At 37.7% G+C, this 16,581-nt stretch overlaps 1 protein-coding gene across 4 annotated transcripts in view; it reads left to right on the top strand.

Moving 5' to 3' along the window:
• Positions 1-16,581, top strand: part of LOC149147337 (uncharacterized) — a 432,707-nt gene that overhangs the window by 300,936 nt on the left and 115,190 nt on the right. For all 4 annotated transcript variants that reach the window (XM_089440437.1, XM_089440439.1, XM_089440436.1 and 1 more), the window contains one exon: positions 11,321-11,595. In XM_089440437.1, the coding sequence (XP_089296563.1) occupies positions 11,321-11,595 (275 nt within the window). The remainder of the gene's footprint in view (positions 1-11,320; positions 11,596-16,581) is intronic.

Below are 16,581 nucleotides of genomic sequence, written 5' to 3'. Positions count from 1 at the left end.
CTAGTACCCCTGTAAAAATAATTAGAATGATAAGAGTTCGAGACTATACAAATGCGGGAAATTCCATGAGCATTTTCAAGAGTGAGGTGTGTTGACCACTACCGGTCAACTACCCATGCAGTACCCCCCCCTTTTCCTTGCAAACAGGGGCAGCACTTGATCGACGTGTCCGTGCCAGCCTGCAGTCATCAGCAGCTTGATCATTTTGATTGTAAACCCAGTCTGCATGTATAAATTGTAAATAATCCTAGCAGATATGAGTCGTGTATGTAAATTGCCTAGGTGGACCTAACTTTCTAGTGGTAATCTACGTCTCGGAAGGTTTTTCGTCTCACCGATCCATGATCGGCAAAGTTTTCCTTCAACCTGACCCCAAAGCCGGGATGGATTTTGCCATTAGAATTTTAGGAGAATCCTAGTGTGTTAATCTGCTAGATTATAGTTGTGTCGCAGAACTGGGTGGTTTATGAGGGTCTATGTTAAGTGGGTTTGTCCCCTTAAGATGTAAATTATAAAGTCATGATGTAATGTGTCTCGAGGGTTGAAAAATGTTTTAAATCCCCTCATGAGTCCTAAGTCCTAGGTCCTCTGTGATGTTTCCGAAGGCTTAGTTCGATGATCCATTGAGAAAATAAATAAAAATAATAAAATAAATAAAAATTTAAAAATTAAAAATAATAAAAAAAATAAAAAATTATAAAATAAAGCAAAAACCCTAAATAATAAAATAATAATAATATTTTAAGTGAATGCAAGCAAAATATTATTTTTTAATAAATCGACGGATGAGATCAAGAGATGTCTTGATCCTCATCAACAGTCGAGATCATTTCAACATGGATCACTCAAACTAGCCGTTGGGATCATTTCCTTTATATAGGGTGCTAGGGGTCATTTCAGATCAATAAGATCTGTCAGTCTGGTACTGAAGAAGCTCTCTTGTAAATCTGTTTCTGGTTAATAAAAGAAGACTTTGGGGTCCATATCTTGCTGGTGTTACTCTCTTGAAATGCTGTGAGATTGTTTAATTTTCTGCATATTTTATTTTCAGCCATTAATAATACCTTATTGTAGAGTATTGTGAGCACAGGTATCTTGTTCACTTGCTAGGGTTTGAGTGTTGTTAGGGTTTCTGAAGTAATGGCAGGTATCTCCATTACTTTTTGAGATCTAGCAGCATTTTTTGCCCTCTTTACTGATGGTTGTCTTGAGCTGTGCAGAAAACCCTTACTGAAGAAGAATTAACGGGCGTTAGGGGAAGTTCTCGGCTGAACCAGCCAACTCCCGCAAGCATTTTTTGCTGAGCCCAGTTGGATTTGATCCTGGGTCTATCATTCAGTTTATTTTTCTAATTTGCATGAGAGATTTTCTGAAGTTCTTCACAGTGAAAAACTAAAATTTTTATTCTTTAAAACATTTCTGTGCTTATTGTTGAATCTGGCTGTTAAGGGGCCAAATCTGTAAATTAAATTAGCTGTTCTAGGGTTTTAAATTTTTGCTTTATACAGTTTTTATTAGGGTTTTGTTTTCTTTTGTGTTTGCAGGTATAGGGTTTTGTCTTTTTTACAATTGCAGGACTGCCGTCAATCTTCTCGCCCACGCAGTCACCTACGCAATCTTATCCCTTCTCTTTTGTGTTAACGAAGCTTCTGTGGACCTGCAAGCATATATGTGACGTGGGTAGAGATCAGGCGTGGCTGGAAAATATCAGGACGTCAGCAAATTCGTAAATCTACATGCACATAGCAGAGTTTCTAAACAATATAGCGTGAGGTGAAATACGCATTCACGCCTGCGTTCAAAAATCAGTTTGCAATGCCACCGTCGTCTGCTATCAACACGTCCGGGTGAAGGGCTACGTTTCTGCCACTGTAAAACTTTCGTGGGCCTGCAATCGCCGCCAAATTTCCTTTAGTTACCAAACAAGACCGTGCCCAGTCTCCTTTCACGAGAGCAAGCAGCGGCTTCAGCGTTGCAGCACGTTTAATCTTCGGTGGCCAGACTCGGTCATCGCCACAAGCTCGGTCATCGCCACAGCTTGTCAGCACGTCTAAATCGATTTGAAGGCCAGCGCAGGTAAGAAAGCCGTGTCCCTTTGCTGCTGTCGAAACCCTGCAATCAGCAAGAGAAGTGTGAAATTTCTGCCATTGCATTTTCCGCCTTCTGATATCGAATCGTCCAGGTGAGGGTCTCGATCCATATGCCTGCATATATCCCTGATCACATATTACCAGCGCGTTTTTTTTAAAGACGTTCTCGTGTATGCGTAGGTAGTGTTGTTTTCATTTGACGGCACTTTTCTTTAGGTATAATATTTTCTTAATTGTTAGACTTACCATTTCTGCGTTTTAGTTAGGGTATTAATATTTTTAGGATTGAATTGTTTCTTATATGCGTTTCAATTTTTTGGTTTATTTTAGATTTTAGATTCAGGTTTATAATATGTATATATTTGCATAGTTAATTCTTAGGCTTTGTTTAGATTTTAAATTTTTTGATTTAATATATTTTAGTTTAGTTTTTATTTCATTTAGATTTTTTTTTAAATTAAAAAAGGGTCAAGCGTAGTTTTAGTTAGATTTTTAGTTTTGTTTTGTTTTAATTAGTTTTTCTTTGATTTTGTTTATATATAAATTCAAAAAAGAAAAAAGAAAAAAGGGGTTTCATTTTAATTTAGAATTTTTCATACGTGGTTTAAATTTCATTTTTCTTTTTAGGGTTTTAATTTGTTTTAGTTTAATTTTCAATTAATCTTTAGTTTTATTTAAAAAAAAAAAAATTAAAAAAAAAATAAAATTAAAAATAAAAAAAAAAAAAAATCTGGGAAAATTTTCTTTTTTGCCAAGATCCAGTTATTTCCAGGAAATTATCATGCTGAGATTCAAATTTATAAATGCGGAATGAATGTTTTATCTGTACATGAATGATTATCTTAATATGGTATCTGGTTAACGATTTGTGATTTATAATTGCGTTAGTATTTTCTTATTTGTTGGATATCGTTATTGAGATTTGGTCATTGCAGAGACTTTGTGGGTTTACTGGATATGTAAGCACAGTTCTAGTTATTTGATGATAAATGATTGTTGTTCATGGTTTATATTCTTACATCGTCTAGCAAGTAATCGTTTAAACATCAATTTCATAAGGCACTGGTTCACCAACTTAATAAAATCATTTCAGCATTTCGTGTCTCCCAAACCAACTGTTTGGCAGTTGGCCTTCATCATCTCACAGGGTCTACCCCCCTTAGCCGCGGGAGACAGGCTTAAACGGAGGGACCGGGGATCAAGGTGACAGCCCCCGGTCTGAGGGTTGTCGTGTCAATCCGCGCGACAACATTTTTGGCGTCGTTGTCGGGGACAGAGTTTTTCTGTCCCTGGCATTTCAACGACATTCATAATCTCATCATTCTTATTCATCTCTCATTTGAGCTGGCAGATTCGACCTGTGGGGTTATCATTTGGATCTTTCATTGCCTTATTTTTCATCACATCATCAGTATCTATTCGGTGTGTTTCTTGTTTGGGTGGCGACTCCATTTTCTCATTTTTCCCAGACAAGAAGCCTTCCTCGTATCTGCTTGTGATTCCTTTTTGGATCTTAGAATCAGATTCATTGTTCAAGTGGCGACTCCATTGTTTTCATCTATTGATTTTCTTGAGCAGATATCTAGTTCTATCATCCTTTTAATCCCTTATCATTCATCATGGATTATTCATTTAAGCCATGTCGTTTTACTGAACGTCTCCATGATTTTCCCGAAGAGGCCATTCCTAAATTACCAATTTTCTCGGGTGGTGATTCAATCGCTGTTAGAAGGCATCTAGGCTTGTTTACTCGCATAATGATCATATATTGTAGACCCCCTCAGTTTAATCATGAAGATATCAAAATGCGTCTATTTGTCCTTTCTTTAGAAGATGATGCTTTGAATTGGTTTAACAATTTTCCTAAGGATTCTTTCACTTCTTTAGAAGACATTATCAATGCTTTTAAAGATAGATATGGTTATCCAAACAGCTTGCCTTCTGCCCCTAAAATTGTGCAAAAGAAAGAAAGTAATCTTATAAAAGGACCAGCTGTTGAAGAAAGATTTCAAGATCAGAATGTGTCATCCACCAGTACTATTGCAGATCAAGACCATGATAGTGAAAAAGCAGGGACAAATGATAATGAAAGAGAAGAACAAAAGCAAATTATACGAGACCTAATGATGCTGGTAAAAAATATGGAAAGCAATCAAGCTAATTACGTTAATGATGTCAAAACTTTATGCACCCACCTGGAAAAACGTAATAGGGAGATGGAAATCATGCAAAATCAGCATACTAAAGAAATTGAGGCCATGAAGACTAATCATGAAACAGAAATTAGATTCATGCACAGCAAAATGTCAGGCTTAGAAGAAAATATGGCGACCATGAAAGCTGATGATGATAGGGAAATTAATTCTATGCAAAACAAGTTATTAGCTATGGATGAAGAAATAACTATCATGACGTTCAATCATAATAATCAGTTGGCTGACATGCAAGCGAATCGTAAAGAAGAAATAAATTCCATGCAGCATTGCTTGATGAACATGAAGGAAAAGAACAATAAAGTAATAAAAGACATGGAAGAACATCATGCCAGGCAAATCCGTGCTATAAGGGATGAACACTCTAGTCATGTGGATGCCATTAAAATACAAGTTCAGAAATTTCAACAATGGTCAGATGATCAGGAGCCTTCTCATTTGCTACAAAAAGCTCCATCTTATTATGAGGAGGTCATTAGTTCAATTGAAAGATGGTTGATTGAAGGTGATCCAAATAGACTTAAAAACGACAAAGATCAGATGCAAGATAAAAAAAGACATAGCACGCATATCTTACATACTTCATCTGATAGTTTTGAAACAGAAAGTTCCATGTCATCAGTAATTCAACCTGCCAGAAAGAAAAGGCGCAAGAGAAAGAGAATGAGACGAAGATTTGATGCATCAGACGGCCGCGAGCAGCTTGATTTTCGGATAGGAAAAAGTCCTACCTTATGCAGAATTGGACATGGCACATCCGACAAGCAGCCGACAGATTTGCCTGAAAGCAGGCAAATGCTCAGTATACACTATTGAACACATCTGATGCCATGGGGCATCCTTTGTATCGTATTTCTAACCCTACTCCTTGTTTTTTCCGCATTTTTTTTTTCTATTTTAGGATTAGATTTGTTTTTCTAGATTAGTTAATAAATGAAGAGCTTTTATCTTTCCTGTGCTTAATGTATATGATGATTTTTTGGATGGACGCTACTTATTTTGGTGTTGTATTGATGCAGATTCTGGATTCTCACATTCCTGCAAGCAGCAACGTGTCTCCAAGTAGAGCCAGATTTTGACCACTACCGGTCAACTACCCATGCAGTACCCCCCCCTTTTCTTTGCAAAAAGGGGTAGCACTTGATCGACGTGTCCGTGCCAGCCTGCAGTCATCAGCAGCTTGATCATTTTGATTGTAAACCCAATCTGCATGTATGAATTGTAAATAATCCTAGCAGATATGAGTCGTGTATGTAAATTGCCTAGGTGGACCTAACTTTCTAGTGGTAATCTACGTCCCGGAAGGTTTTTCGTCTCACCGATCCATGATCGGCAGAGTTTTCCTTCAACCTGACCCCAAAGCCGGGATGGATTTTGCCATTAGAATTTTAGGAGAATCCTAGTGTGTTAATCTGCTAGATTATAGTTGTGTCGCAGAACTGGGTGGTTTATAAGGGTCTATGTTAAGTGGGTTTGTCCCCTTAAGATGTAAATTATAAAGTCATGATGTAATGTGTCTTGAGGGTTGAAAAATGTTTTAAATCCCCTCATGAGTCCTAAGTCCTAGGTCCTAGGTGATGTTTCCGCAGGCTTAGTTCGATGATCCATTGAGAAAATAAATAAAAATAATAAAATAATAAAATAAATTATAAAATAAAGCAAAAACCCTAAATAATAAAATAATAATATTTTAAGTGAATGCAAGCAAAATATTATTTTTTAATAAATCGACGGATGAGATCAAGAGATGTCTTGATCCTCATCAACGGTCGAGATCATTTCAACATGGATCACTCAAACTAGCCGTTGGGATCATTTCCTTTATATAGGGTGCTAGGGGTCATTTCAGATCAATAAGATCTGTGAGTCTGGTACTGAAGAAGCTCTCTTGTAAATCTGTTTCTGGTTAATAAAAGAAGACTTTGGGGTCCATATCTTGCTGGTGTTACTCTCTTGAAATGCTGTGAGATTGTTTAATTTTCTGCATATTTTATTTTCAGCCATTAATAATAGCTTATTGTAGAGTATTGTGAGCACAGGTATCTTGTTCACTTGCTAGGGTTTGAGTGTTGTTAGGGTTTCTGAAGTAATGGCAGGTATCTCCATTACTTTTTGAGATCTAGCAGCATTTTTGCCCTCTTTACTGATGGTTGTCTTGAGCTGTGCAGAAAACCCTTACTGAAGAAGAATTAACGGGCGTTAGGGGAAGTTCTCGGCTGAACCAGCCAACTCCCGCAAGCATTTTTTGCTGAGCCCAGTTGGATTTGATCCTGGGTCTATCATTCAGTTTATTTTTCTAATTTGCATGAGAGATTTTCTGAAGTTCTTCACAGTGAAAAACTAAAAGTTTTATTCTTTAAAATATTTCTGTGCTTATTGTTGAATCTGGCTGTTAAGGGGCCAAATCTGTAAATTAAATTAGCTGTTCTAGGGTTTTAAATTTTTGCTTTATGCAATTTTTATTAGGGTTTTGTTTTCTTTTGTGTTTGCAGGTATAGAGTTTTGTCTTTTTTTGCAATTGCAGGACTGCCGTCAATCTTCTCGCCCACGCAGTCACCTACGCAGTCTTATCCCTTCTCTTTTTTGTTAACGAAGCTTCTGTGGACCTGCAAGCATATATGTGACGTGGGTAGAGATCAGGCGTGGCTGGAAAATATCAGAACGTCAGCAAATTCGTAAATCTACACGTAGATAGCAGAGTTTCTAAACAATATAGCGTGAGGTGAAATACGCATTCACGCCTGCGTTCAAAAATCAGTTTGCAATGCCACCGCCGTCTGCTATCAACACGTCCGGGTGAAGGGCTACGTTTCTGCCACTGTAAAACTTTCGTGGGCCTGCAATCGCCGCCGAATTTCCTTTAGTTACCAAACAAGACCGTGCCCAGTCTCCTTTCACGAGAGCAAGTAGCGGCTTCAACATTGCAGCACGTTTAATCTTCGGTGGCCAGACTCGGTCATCGCCACAGGCTCGGTCATCGCCATAGCTTGTCAGCACGTCTAAATCGATTTGAAGGCCAGCGCAGGTAAGAAAGCCGTGTCCCTTTGCTGCTGTCGAAACCCTGCAATCAGCAAGAGAAGTGTGAAATTTCTGCCATTGCATTTTCCGCCTTCTGATATCGAATCGTCCAGGTGAGGGTCTCGATCCATAAGCCTGCGTATATCCCTGATCACATCTTACCAGCGCGTTTTTTTTTTTAAAGACGTTCTCGTGTATGCGTAGGTAGTGTTGTTTTCATTTGACGACACTTTTCTTTAGGTATAATATTTTCTTAATTGTTAGACTTACCATTTCTGCGTTTTAGTTAGGGTATTAATATTTTTAGGATTGAATTGTTTCTTATATGCGTTTCAATTTTTTGGTTTATTTTAGATTTTAGATTCAGGTTTATAATATGTATATATTTGCATAGTTAATTCTTAGGCTTTGTTTAGATTTTAAATTTTTTGATTTAATATATTTTAGTTTAGTTTTTATTTCATTTAGATATTTTTTTAAATTAAAAAAGGGTCAAGCGTAGTTTTAGTTAGATTTTTAGTTTTGTTTTGTTTTAATTAGTTTTTCTTTGATTTTGTTTATATATAAATTCAAAAAAAGAAAAAGAAAAAAGGGGTTTCATTTTAATTTAGAATTTTTCATACGTGGTTTAAATTTCATTTTTCTTTTTAGGGTTTTAATTTGTTTTAGTTTAATTTTCAATTAATCTTTAGTTTTATTTAAAAAAAAAAAAAATTGGGAAAATTTTCTTTTTTGCCAAGATCCAGTTATTTCCAGGAAATTATCATGTTGAGATTCAAATTTATAAATGCGGAATGAATGTTTTATCTGTACATGAATGATTATCTTAATATGGTATCTGGTTAACGATTTGTGATTTATAATTGCGTTAGTATTTTCTTAGTTGCTGGATATCGTTATTGAGATTTGGTCATTGCAGAGACTTTGTGGTTTTACTGGATATGTAAGCACAGTTCTAGTTATTTGATGATAAATGATTGCTGTTCATGGTTTATATTCTTACATCGTCTAGCAAGTAATCGTTTAAACATCAATTTCATAAGGCACTGGTTCACCAACTTAATAAAATCATTTCAGCATTTCGTGTCTCCCAAACCAACTGTTTGGCAGTTGGCCTTCATCATCTCACAAGGTCTACCCCCCTTAGCCACGGGAGACAGGCTTAAACGGAGGGACCAGGGATCAAGGTGACAGCCCCCGGTCTAAGGGTTGTCGTGTCAATCCGCGCGACAACAGGGTGGTTACTTCTATAACTTCCCCTCACGCTTGAAGTGTGATCCAAAATTTGTCTTCTACAGAACTTCGCACTAACTTATTAGATCCATATGGGTTTAGCAACATGCAATGATAAGATAATTTTCGAGATCTATAGAAAAATCAACTAAAGCGTTCTCTATCTAGAGCAAATCTCTAAACCTCATGCCAATGTAAGCTATCTCTACATCAACATAACTCTAGAAGCATAATGGAAATAATAACATAACAACATAAGTAGAAGAATTGAAACAATGATCAAGATATTACCATGCTCAAGAAGAACAACACCTCAAATGTAACTCCAAAATCTTTATTGCATTAAGAATATAAAAGAGCAAAGGTTCCGCAAGCACAAGAGCTCGTATCAATTGTACATAATGAGAGCCAAAGACTCATATAAATAAGAAAATGGGAGATGATCCCAAGGTAGAATGGTGACAATCCCAAGGCACCTCCTCATGCAAATCGAATCTTCCACAAGGCAGCTTGAATTCTCCATGAGCTCCATGCAATCCTTGATGAGGGAGTCGAAGTGGGAGAAGAGGGACATGTGTGTAGTGGAGTGTTGTGGTAGGGGATCAGTTCTCCACTTCATCTCATGCAAACTCAACCAAACTCCCAAATTGGCCTTGGAACTTGAGCTCTCTTCCTATTTTTGTGGGATTTGTCTCTTGAGCTCGTTGTCCCTCCTCAAGAAAATCAATTTCCTTGATTCTTGGCTTAGGTGGAGTCCACATCACTTGTTAACTTGACTTTGACATTTTGATACATTTCCACCTCATTTTCACATCATTTTTTCATGTGTGGATATTTATTTTCTCTCATTTATTTATTTGTTGGCTAATTTATTGCCACATTTTCCCCTAGATTTAGGAAATGTCAGTTTTGAGGGTCTATAACTTATTTTTTACCCCTCAAAGTGTGTCTTAGTAGAAAGTTGAGGAGGAAAGGTGTAATTTTGTGCACTCATACCCCATACAATTCCCTTCTGTGGGAAATTTTAAAAATTTAAAAATTGACTCCTAGACCTAATCAAATTCCGCGAAATTTTACGAGCGATCTAACATGGTAATATACATTGACTCTAGACACTAGGACTCGGTCAAGGCCTTGCCATCAAGCTGCACTCCAACTTTGGTGTTATAGCTGGGAGAAAAAACTCGATTAATTGTTACGCCCTGAAAAACACAAATAATTAACCAAGTAAAAAAAAAAACTCCCCAGAGTGAACTCACTTGATGCCAAAGTTCTAAGCTAACTAGGCCTATTACATGACTCTATTTTCATCATGCTAGTATCACTTTACAACATCCCCGCAAGGCTTGCGAAGTCTGAGTACAATAGAGAAGAAGAAGAAGAAAGAGCTTAAAAGCTCTGATGATATCTGAACTCTGTAGGTACAAAAACCTTCTGACATATCCTTGGGCATGGAGTCTTCAAGTCTTCAAGTATACTTCAATGGTCAACAGATCCAAAACACCATCATGGATCAAACATTTCTCACTCCATGGTGAAATACTAATTTGATTACAACAGAGCCAATAAAACATTTTGTACCCTGTCAAAAAATGATAATAAGAGGCAAACAATATGCACATTGCAAGCCCTTCGCATAAATATTGGAAAAAGATCTACTTAGAGGGTAGAATTTTAAGAAATACCTAGGAATATGAAAACCATACATAAAAATCAATCCTGACTCCGAGAAAATCTTTGATGGTTAATTATAATAAACAATGAGAATGATTGTTTGTCACTCCTAATATCGATGGTCGCTTTATGGGATGCCACTTTTCCATGACCTTGCAATTTCCCAAGGTTAGGACATTATTTTCCATAAATATCGTGAATTTTTTTTTCATTGGTGATTTTTTGTTTACAAATTGTCATCACAACTTTTCCTGATGTTGCCTATTTTCTAGCAATATTTTGATCTCTAGTTTCTACATTTGTATTCAGGACCATAATAAGCTTTCCAACCATGAATGATTCTTGTCTCAGCACTATAATTCTAATTTAGATGACAATTGAAATAGATGCCTAAGTAGTTCCTTTAATGCATTGTATGGCTGCTGTAACCTTACGGTATCCCTATTGTTTACATTATAGCACAATCCATTGATAAATATAGTTGTCATTTTGTAGACAATCAATGTTAATATACCTGTTTTCTTGCATTGGATTCTTGTCTAGGGCCATAACAATCACTATTGACTTATTGAAATTTGTTATCTGTCCCTTCCTTAAGAAATGATTAAATAGTTGCAAACGTTCTATACATCTATTTTTGTCTCCCTCTTGATATTTCTTCTTCTACCAGTAATCCAATTGAGTAGCGCAGAGATTTCCAAATGTATTACTCTCTTCAAAGAAATGTATATGATTATACCCTATCCCACTTATTAGGTAAAGAAGGGGAGTGATTTTCATAGTTGCTTCTGATTTAAGTTCACTGTATATCTTGTTATGCAAAATGCAGAATACCACAAGCAGCAAGTCTGTCTATAATATTTAATCCTTACAAAAGTATAGATCTCTATTTTAAACACATCTGGTTTTTCAATGCATGCTTGATTTCTTTATGGCATGGTGGATTTCTAACATAAAGCATTTCCCTCTAAGTAGCGTATTTCAGTGATTCTCTTGAATGGGAAGTTTTAATATTCTTCATATTGTCTTGTTTTCTGTACAGTTGGCAAAGATATAAATGCTTTTTAATATTGGTTTGAAAAAATGTCACAGGGTCCACATTCTTGGAGCTAATACCAAAATGAAAAAGATTGTGGAACTTGGCCAAACAATTCATGGAACCCTGGATGGTATCGAGACAAGTCTAGGATATGAGAATGGCCATTTTTATCAACAGATTAAATCGTATGGTTATTCTTCTCTTGCAGCTGCAAAGGAAATGATTAGAACTCGCTTGACTGAATATCAACGACGTACAAGCAGTTCTACTACTCAAAGTGCTTTTGATTGGCTCTCTTATGGAGCTTCAACTATCATCCACTGTGCAGGTAACCCTCACCCCCTCCTACTCCTTAGTATGATGGTCGAAGTTGAAAGCCATATTAATGTCTTTTTGTGGTCAAAAAAGGATAGTTAGTTTTGGGACACACCAAATTTGACTTGCAATTAAAGATTTTGACCATAAAATTATGTGTGTGTGTGTGTATATATATATATATATATATAATGTCTTTCGAAACCTTGTACATATGTAAACATTTGCTATACATAACTACCTTTAGATTGTAAAATAAAGTGCAGTTCAAGTTTTCAACCATCGTATGGATTTTTCTTGAAAGGCAAGGATGTCAGATTTCATCACTTATCTCTAACCAACTCGCAAAAGCCTAGTGTTACACCTATATCTAGCATTTTTTTCACTGAAATCTAGGCTGAGAATACGCATGTATACATTGAAAAGTTTGGAGGTCCTAATGCCTTTATGCTTGTTTGATGGACATAGAGAAAAACATCAGGCATGTATTTTTCCATCTAGTAGAAAAAGAGATGATTACTTTGCTTCACGATCAAACAATGGTAGGAGTTACCCCTCATGTCAGCAAGGGTACACATTTTTTCACAATGCATTTAACACCATTGTGAGCTCAAGGTCACAAGTCAAAAGCCTTGTAACAACCATGTGAGTCATTGTATTAGGTGCTCTAGACCTTGATATGTTCAGCCATGGCCTGTCCTTTTGCACTAGGTCCTTGGTCTGTTTGTCTTGCATAAGATCAAGATATTCTTGATCGATCTTGAAAGGGCTCATGGTTGTAGAGGAGCATGTTTATGTAGGATTGATCATTGGTGCATAGGCAGTGCAGCACACATCAAGGTGTGCATATGTCTTACCACATAATTATGACTCGTCAATTCTGTATGTGGACAGTTCTTAACATGCCAATCTCACAAAATTAACATTTCACATTTGCTAATGCAAGTGGTCCTAGCAGTCAAAAAGCCAACTTGGTTCCAAAATGCTTAGTTTAATGAGAAGGCACCATGTCACATAGTGAAGACATGATGAAGTTACAGGTAGTTAAAGTTGGTCAACATGTACAACAGGTTTCTAGGTGGAAAAGCAAGGGCTGCGTTGGATAGTTTTTTGCATACATTATGTCAAAGGTGATCTACAAAAGAAGAAGAACACAACCCATGTCTCAGTTTCTCCAAATGCCCAAGGGCATTAGAGATCCCTCAACAAGGCATGATGATGTGGAAGGGATGGTGGTTATGATGTGGCAATGCAAGGCATAATGTGGCAAAATGAAGAAGACCTAGTTGAAATCAAGGCAAATCATAAAGTACCATCTCCTAGCACATCATCTACAGGATAGAGTACAGAAGCCAATATACCATGGTAGAATCATCTAAAAGAACTCTGGTATGTATTCGACGGAAAGAGTGGAAGAACAAGTCTGCATCTAAGAAGATGAACAAGAGATTTCAGCAAAGCATCATCGCTACAGCCCAGTGTTACTTGGGAGCAGGAGCGAAAGCGGGGAGCAGGAGCAACATTTTTAGAAGCTCCCGGGTTGGGAGCGAATCCCGGAGCGTTTATATATATATTATTTTTTTTATATTTTGATACATATATGTCAACAAAAACACGTAAAATGATGAATTAGATATAAAAAACATAAAAAAAACATAGATTGAACCATATAACAACAGTCATCTAGAAGTTATAATCTTCATCAACCACGTCCACAAGTTAGTAACATACAACATATTGAGCCTCATGAATCATGATTCATCAATCTTAAAGTTTCAACTTCAAGCTTTCAGAATTGAAAATTCAATATATAACATTTATCATCATTGATCACCAAAGTTGTACTTGTAAGCTAAGTTTAACCATTACAACAAATAATATCTAACATGAAATGAAACAACTTTCATGAAGCATCATATTCATAATTCATTACCAATGAGTTATAATTGCCAACTTCAAACTTCAAACTTAAATTGTTATATATTGTTTACAAAAATATCATAGTAAATATGAAAGAGTCAACATTTATAAAAACTACTAGAAGCTAGAAAAGACAAGTAAATCTATCATCTACATCTTCGTCTTGCCACCATGAATAATGTCTAATTTTTGAGCAGGTCGTGGTGGTCTTCTAGGAGTCTCCTCCTTCACAGACCCACAACTAGAACCAGAAGGCATATTCCCTCCATGTGAGGATGTACATGGAGGCGGTGACAACACAGGAACAAGACGCAGAACTCAAGCACTGCTACTAGATGGTGGGGGTGGCATGGTTGTTGCTTCATCTTCCTCTCTCATAAGTTCTGCTTCCAGTTCTTCAAGATGTATAGTGCCATCCTCCAAATTATCATCCTCTGGGTGGTTGTCCCAAATTTTATATGTTGGATCCTCATAAGCCCGATCATAGTAATGACTCAACAACCTCAAGTTGTAGTGCACATAAACCAAGCTTTCTGCCCGGTTTTCATTGAGTCTGTTTTTTCTCACATTATGTATGAAGCTGTAGGTGCTCCAACACCTCTTTGCAGAAGAAGTATTTACAACCTGTGAGAGAATTGTTTTTGCCAATTTTGGAAAACGTCCCTAGCTACCATATGCTTCCCACCATGTGAGAGCATAAAATCTGTCTCTATCTTCCATTGCATGGAAGGAACCAAACAATCCAATGCAACTGAAGTATCTGCCTAATTCAAGACGCAGACTAGCACATTCCTCCATGTCAGGTATCAACTTGTCTAATGCTTGCAAATATGTTGTAGATACCTCTTCATCTATATGGGGTTTGACCCTAACCCTACCCCCTGGTGTAGGTTGGCCCAACCAAGATGCAGAGTAGTATTTTGGTATAAGAATATACGCCAAGGCATGTAGTGGAACATTAAGTTTATCCCATTGTGTACACACACAATCGTGAATCAGTGTATACAAGTTGGGATCATCTTTCTGAACAATATCTTTTCTTTGCCCCAACATGGTATCCATCTGCTCATACACCTCCCCAGTCACTGGTTTATCCGTATCTGCAAACTGAATCATGTGATAAATGGGCTTGGTGAATTCGAATACTTGCCTCACACGTGCCCAAAACTGACCATCAAGAGCGGTCTCCTCCACCTGTTCAAAACCTTACTTGTCAGCTGCATTTGTAGCCCTTTCCTTTAATACCTACCAGTGTGGACTTGATACCATGCTGGCCAATGACTCTCTTACCTTCAAAAGGTGCCTGAAGGTGAGGTAATAGCTACCAAATCTAGTCTTCGCAATCTTCAACAACTTCAATATTGAGCGACTGCAGAAAAGGCCATGGGTATTGCTATGATTTGTAATAAATTTTATCATTTCTTTGCCTCTCTTGTACAAATCACCAATCCATTTGTATTGTTGGTTTTTGTTCTTAATAATATCATGCATGGTTCATTGTGTGAACCAAACACCCAGACCAAAATATGCTGGGGTATTTATCCTCAATAATTGCTCCCGCTGCCTTACAATTAGGAGCATTATCAGTGATGACTTGGATGACATTGTATGGCCCAATATGGTCAATTGTTTCAAGTAATGGTTCTGCAATGTTGATGCCGGTCTTGAACTTGTCTGAGTAATCATATGCTGAAAGAAAGATGGCACCACTAACAAACACAGCGAGAGCACTTATCAATGGCTTGCCTTTTACATTTGTCCATCCATCAGATACAATGGACACCCCATGCGTAGTCCAAGAATTTGTCATTCTACTCAAAGAATGTGATATTTTTGCTTTTTCATGATAAAGTCCAACGGTTCTAGCCTTGTCATACCCAGGGCTCTTGTATCGTTTAGGGGCATCATTTATGGCAGAAACCATTTCATGCCAATAAGGTGAGCGAAGAACATTGAATGGTGTTAGGTTCCTATACCAATAGGAGTCATAATTTTGAATGACTAAGGTTAAGCCTTGTAATATTGTACATACCTTTCCCCGGATGCGGGTGGCACAAACGAATTAAATGACAGTCATGACAGTTTGTAAAACCAGAAACTGCCAGATGCAGGGCAGCGTGGCTTCCCAGGCTCTCACCTCGCGAAAGAGGGATAACATTATTAAGGATGGATACTGTAGGATTTTTGCATTAATGGAGTGCGTTGTTCAAAGCAAAACTGTGGTTGTTATAATCATGGCGATCCTGTATGTTCTCTTCACACCTCGCACTCAGTCTTATTGTTCCGGGCTCTTGTTTGATGTGGTTTTTGGTGACAGGCAGAACCTTGCAGACAGAGGCAAGCTCCAGGCCTCTCTGTTTTTCTGGAAGAGGTACTATTATGCTAAGGCTCCCCGCGGCAGGATTAGCACGACTTTAAGGGGTAAGCTTTCTAAAGCTCTTGAATTTAGAACTGGATGTGTTGCATCTCCGTCTCGGGCATTCTCTGTGCGTTTGATTCGGTCTCTGTGTCAATCATTTTATCCCCCTGTTGTTGTCTCTGGTTTCTCTGTGCCTTCCCCTTCGCTCTTCATAATGGTTCGCCAGGGTGGAAGGAATCGTTCCGGGGGGCGACGTGGAAGCGGCAAACGTCCAACTGCTAGTCATTCTATGGACCCTGAACAATTGCCTATCAATCCTCCCTCCTCTCATGTGAATGCGCCTCCTCCGAGCCCTGTGCGCAAGCCAATTCCAAATAGTGCTTTCCAAACCACGCACTTCAAATTCCAAAGCAATCTGAATAGGCCTCTGATTACTGCTCACATCACTATAATCCTTTCGGAAGAAGAAAATCAAATTTCTCCTCTGTCATGCATGGCTCCTGATCCTTTTCAATGGATGAGGGAAGCCAGGAGAATCGGACGAATGATAGGTTTGGTCAGGATGAAATGCCCAAAAGCATTCCGCCTCCTGAAGACATAAATCCAGTGGTCGGGGAAGGGACCTTTGGAGCTACAGGTCATTCCTTGGCGAACCCAGCAAGCGAGACAGGTGGCAATGAAAATTTAAGGTTTGGCAGCGCGTGTTTGGTAGCGGAGAAG

Source organism: Pinus tabuliformis, chromosome 9 (assembly GCF_031772625.1).
Source record: "Pinus tabuliformis cultivar Carrire ecotype Pingquan chromosome 9, CPIR1, whole genome shotgun sequence".
In the NCBI taxonomy this organism is placed as follows: Eukaryota; Viridiplantae; Streptophyta; class Pinopsida; order Pinales; family Pinaceae; genus Pinus; species Pinus tabuliformis.
This window is presented reverse-complemented; position numbering and strand designations above follow the sequence as displayed.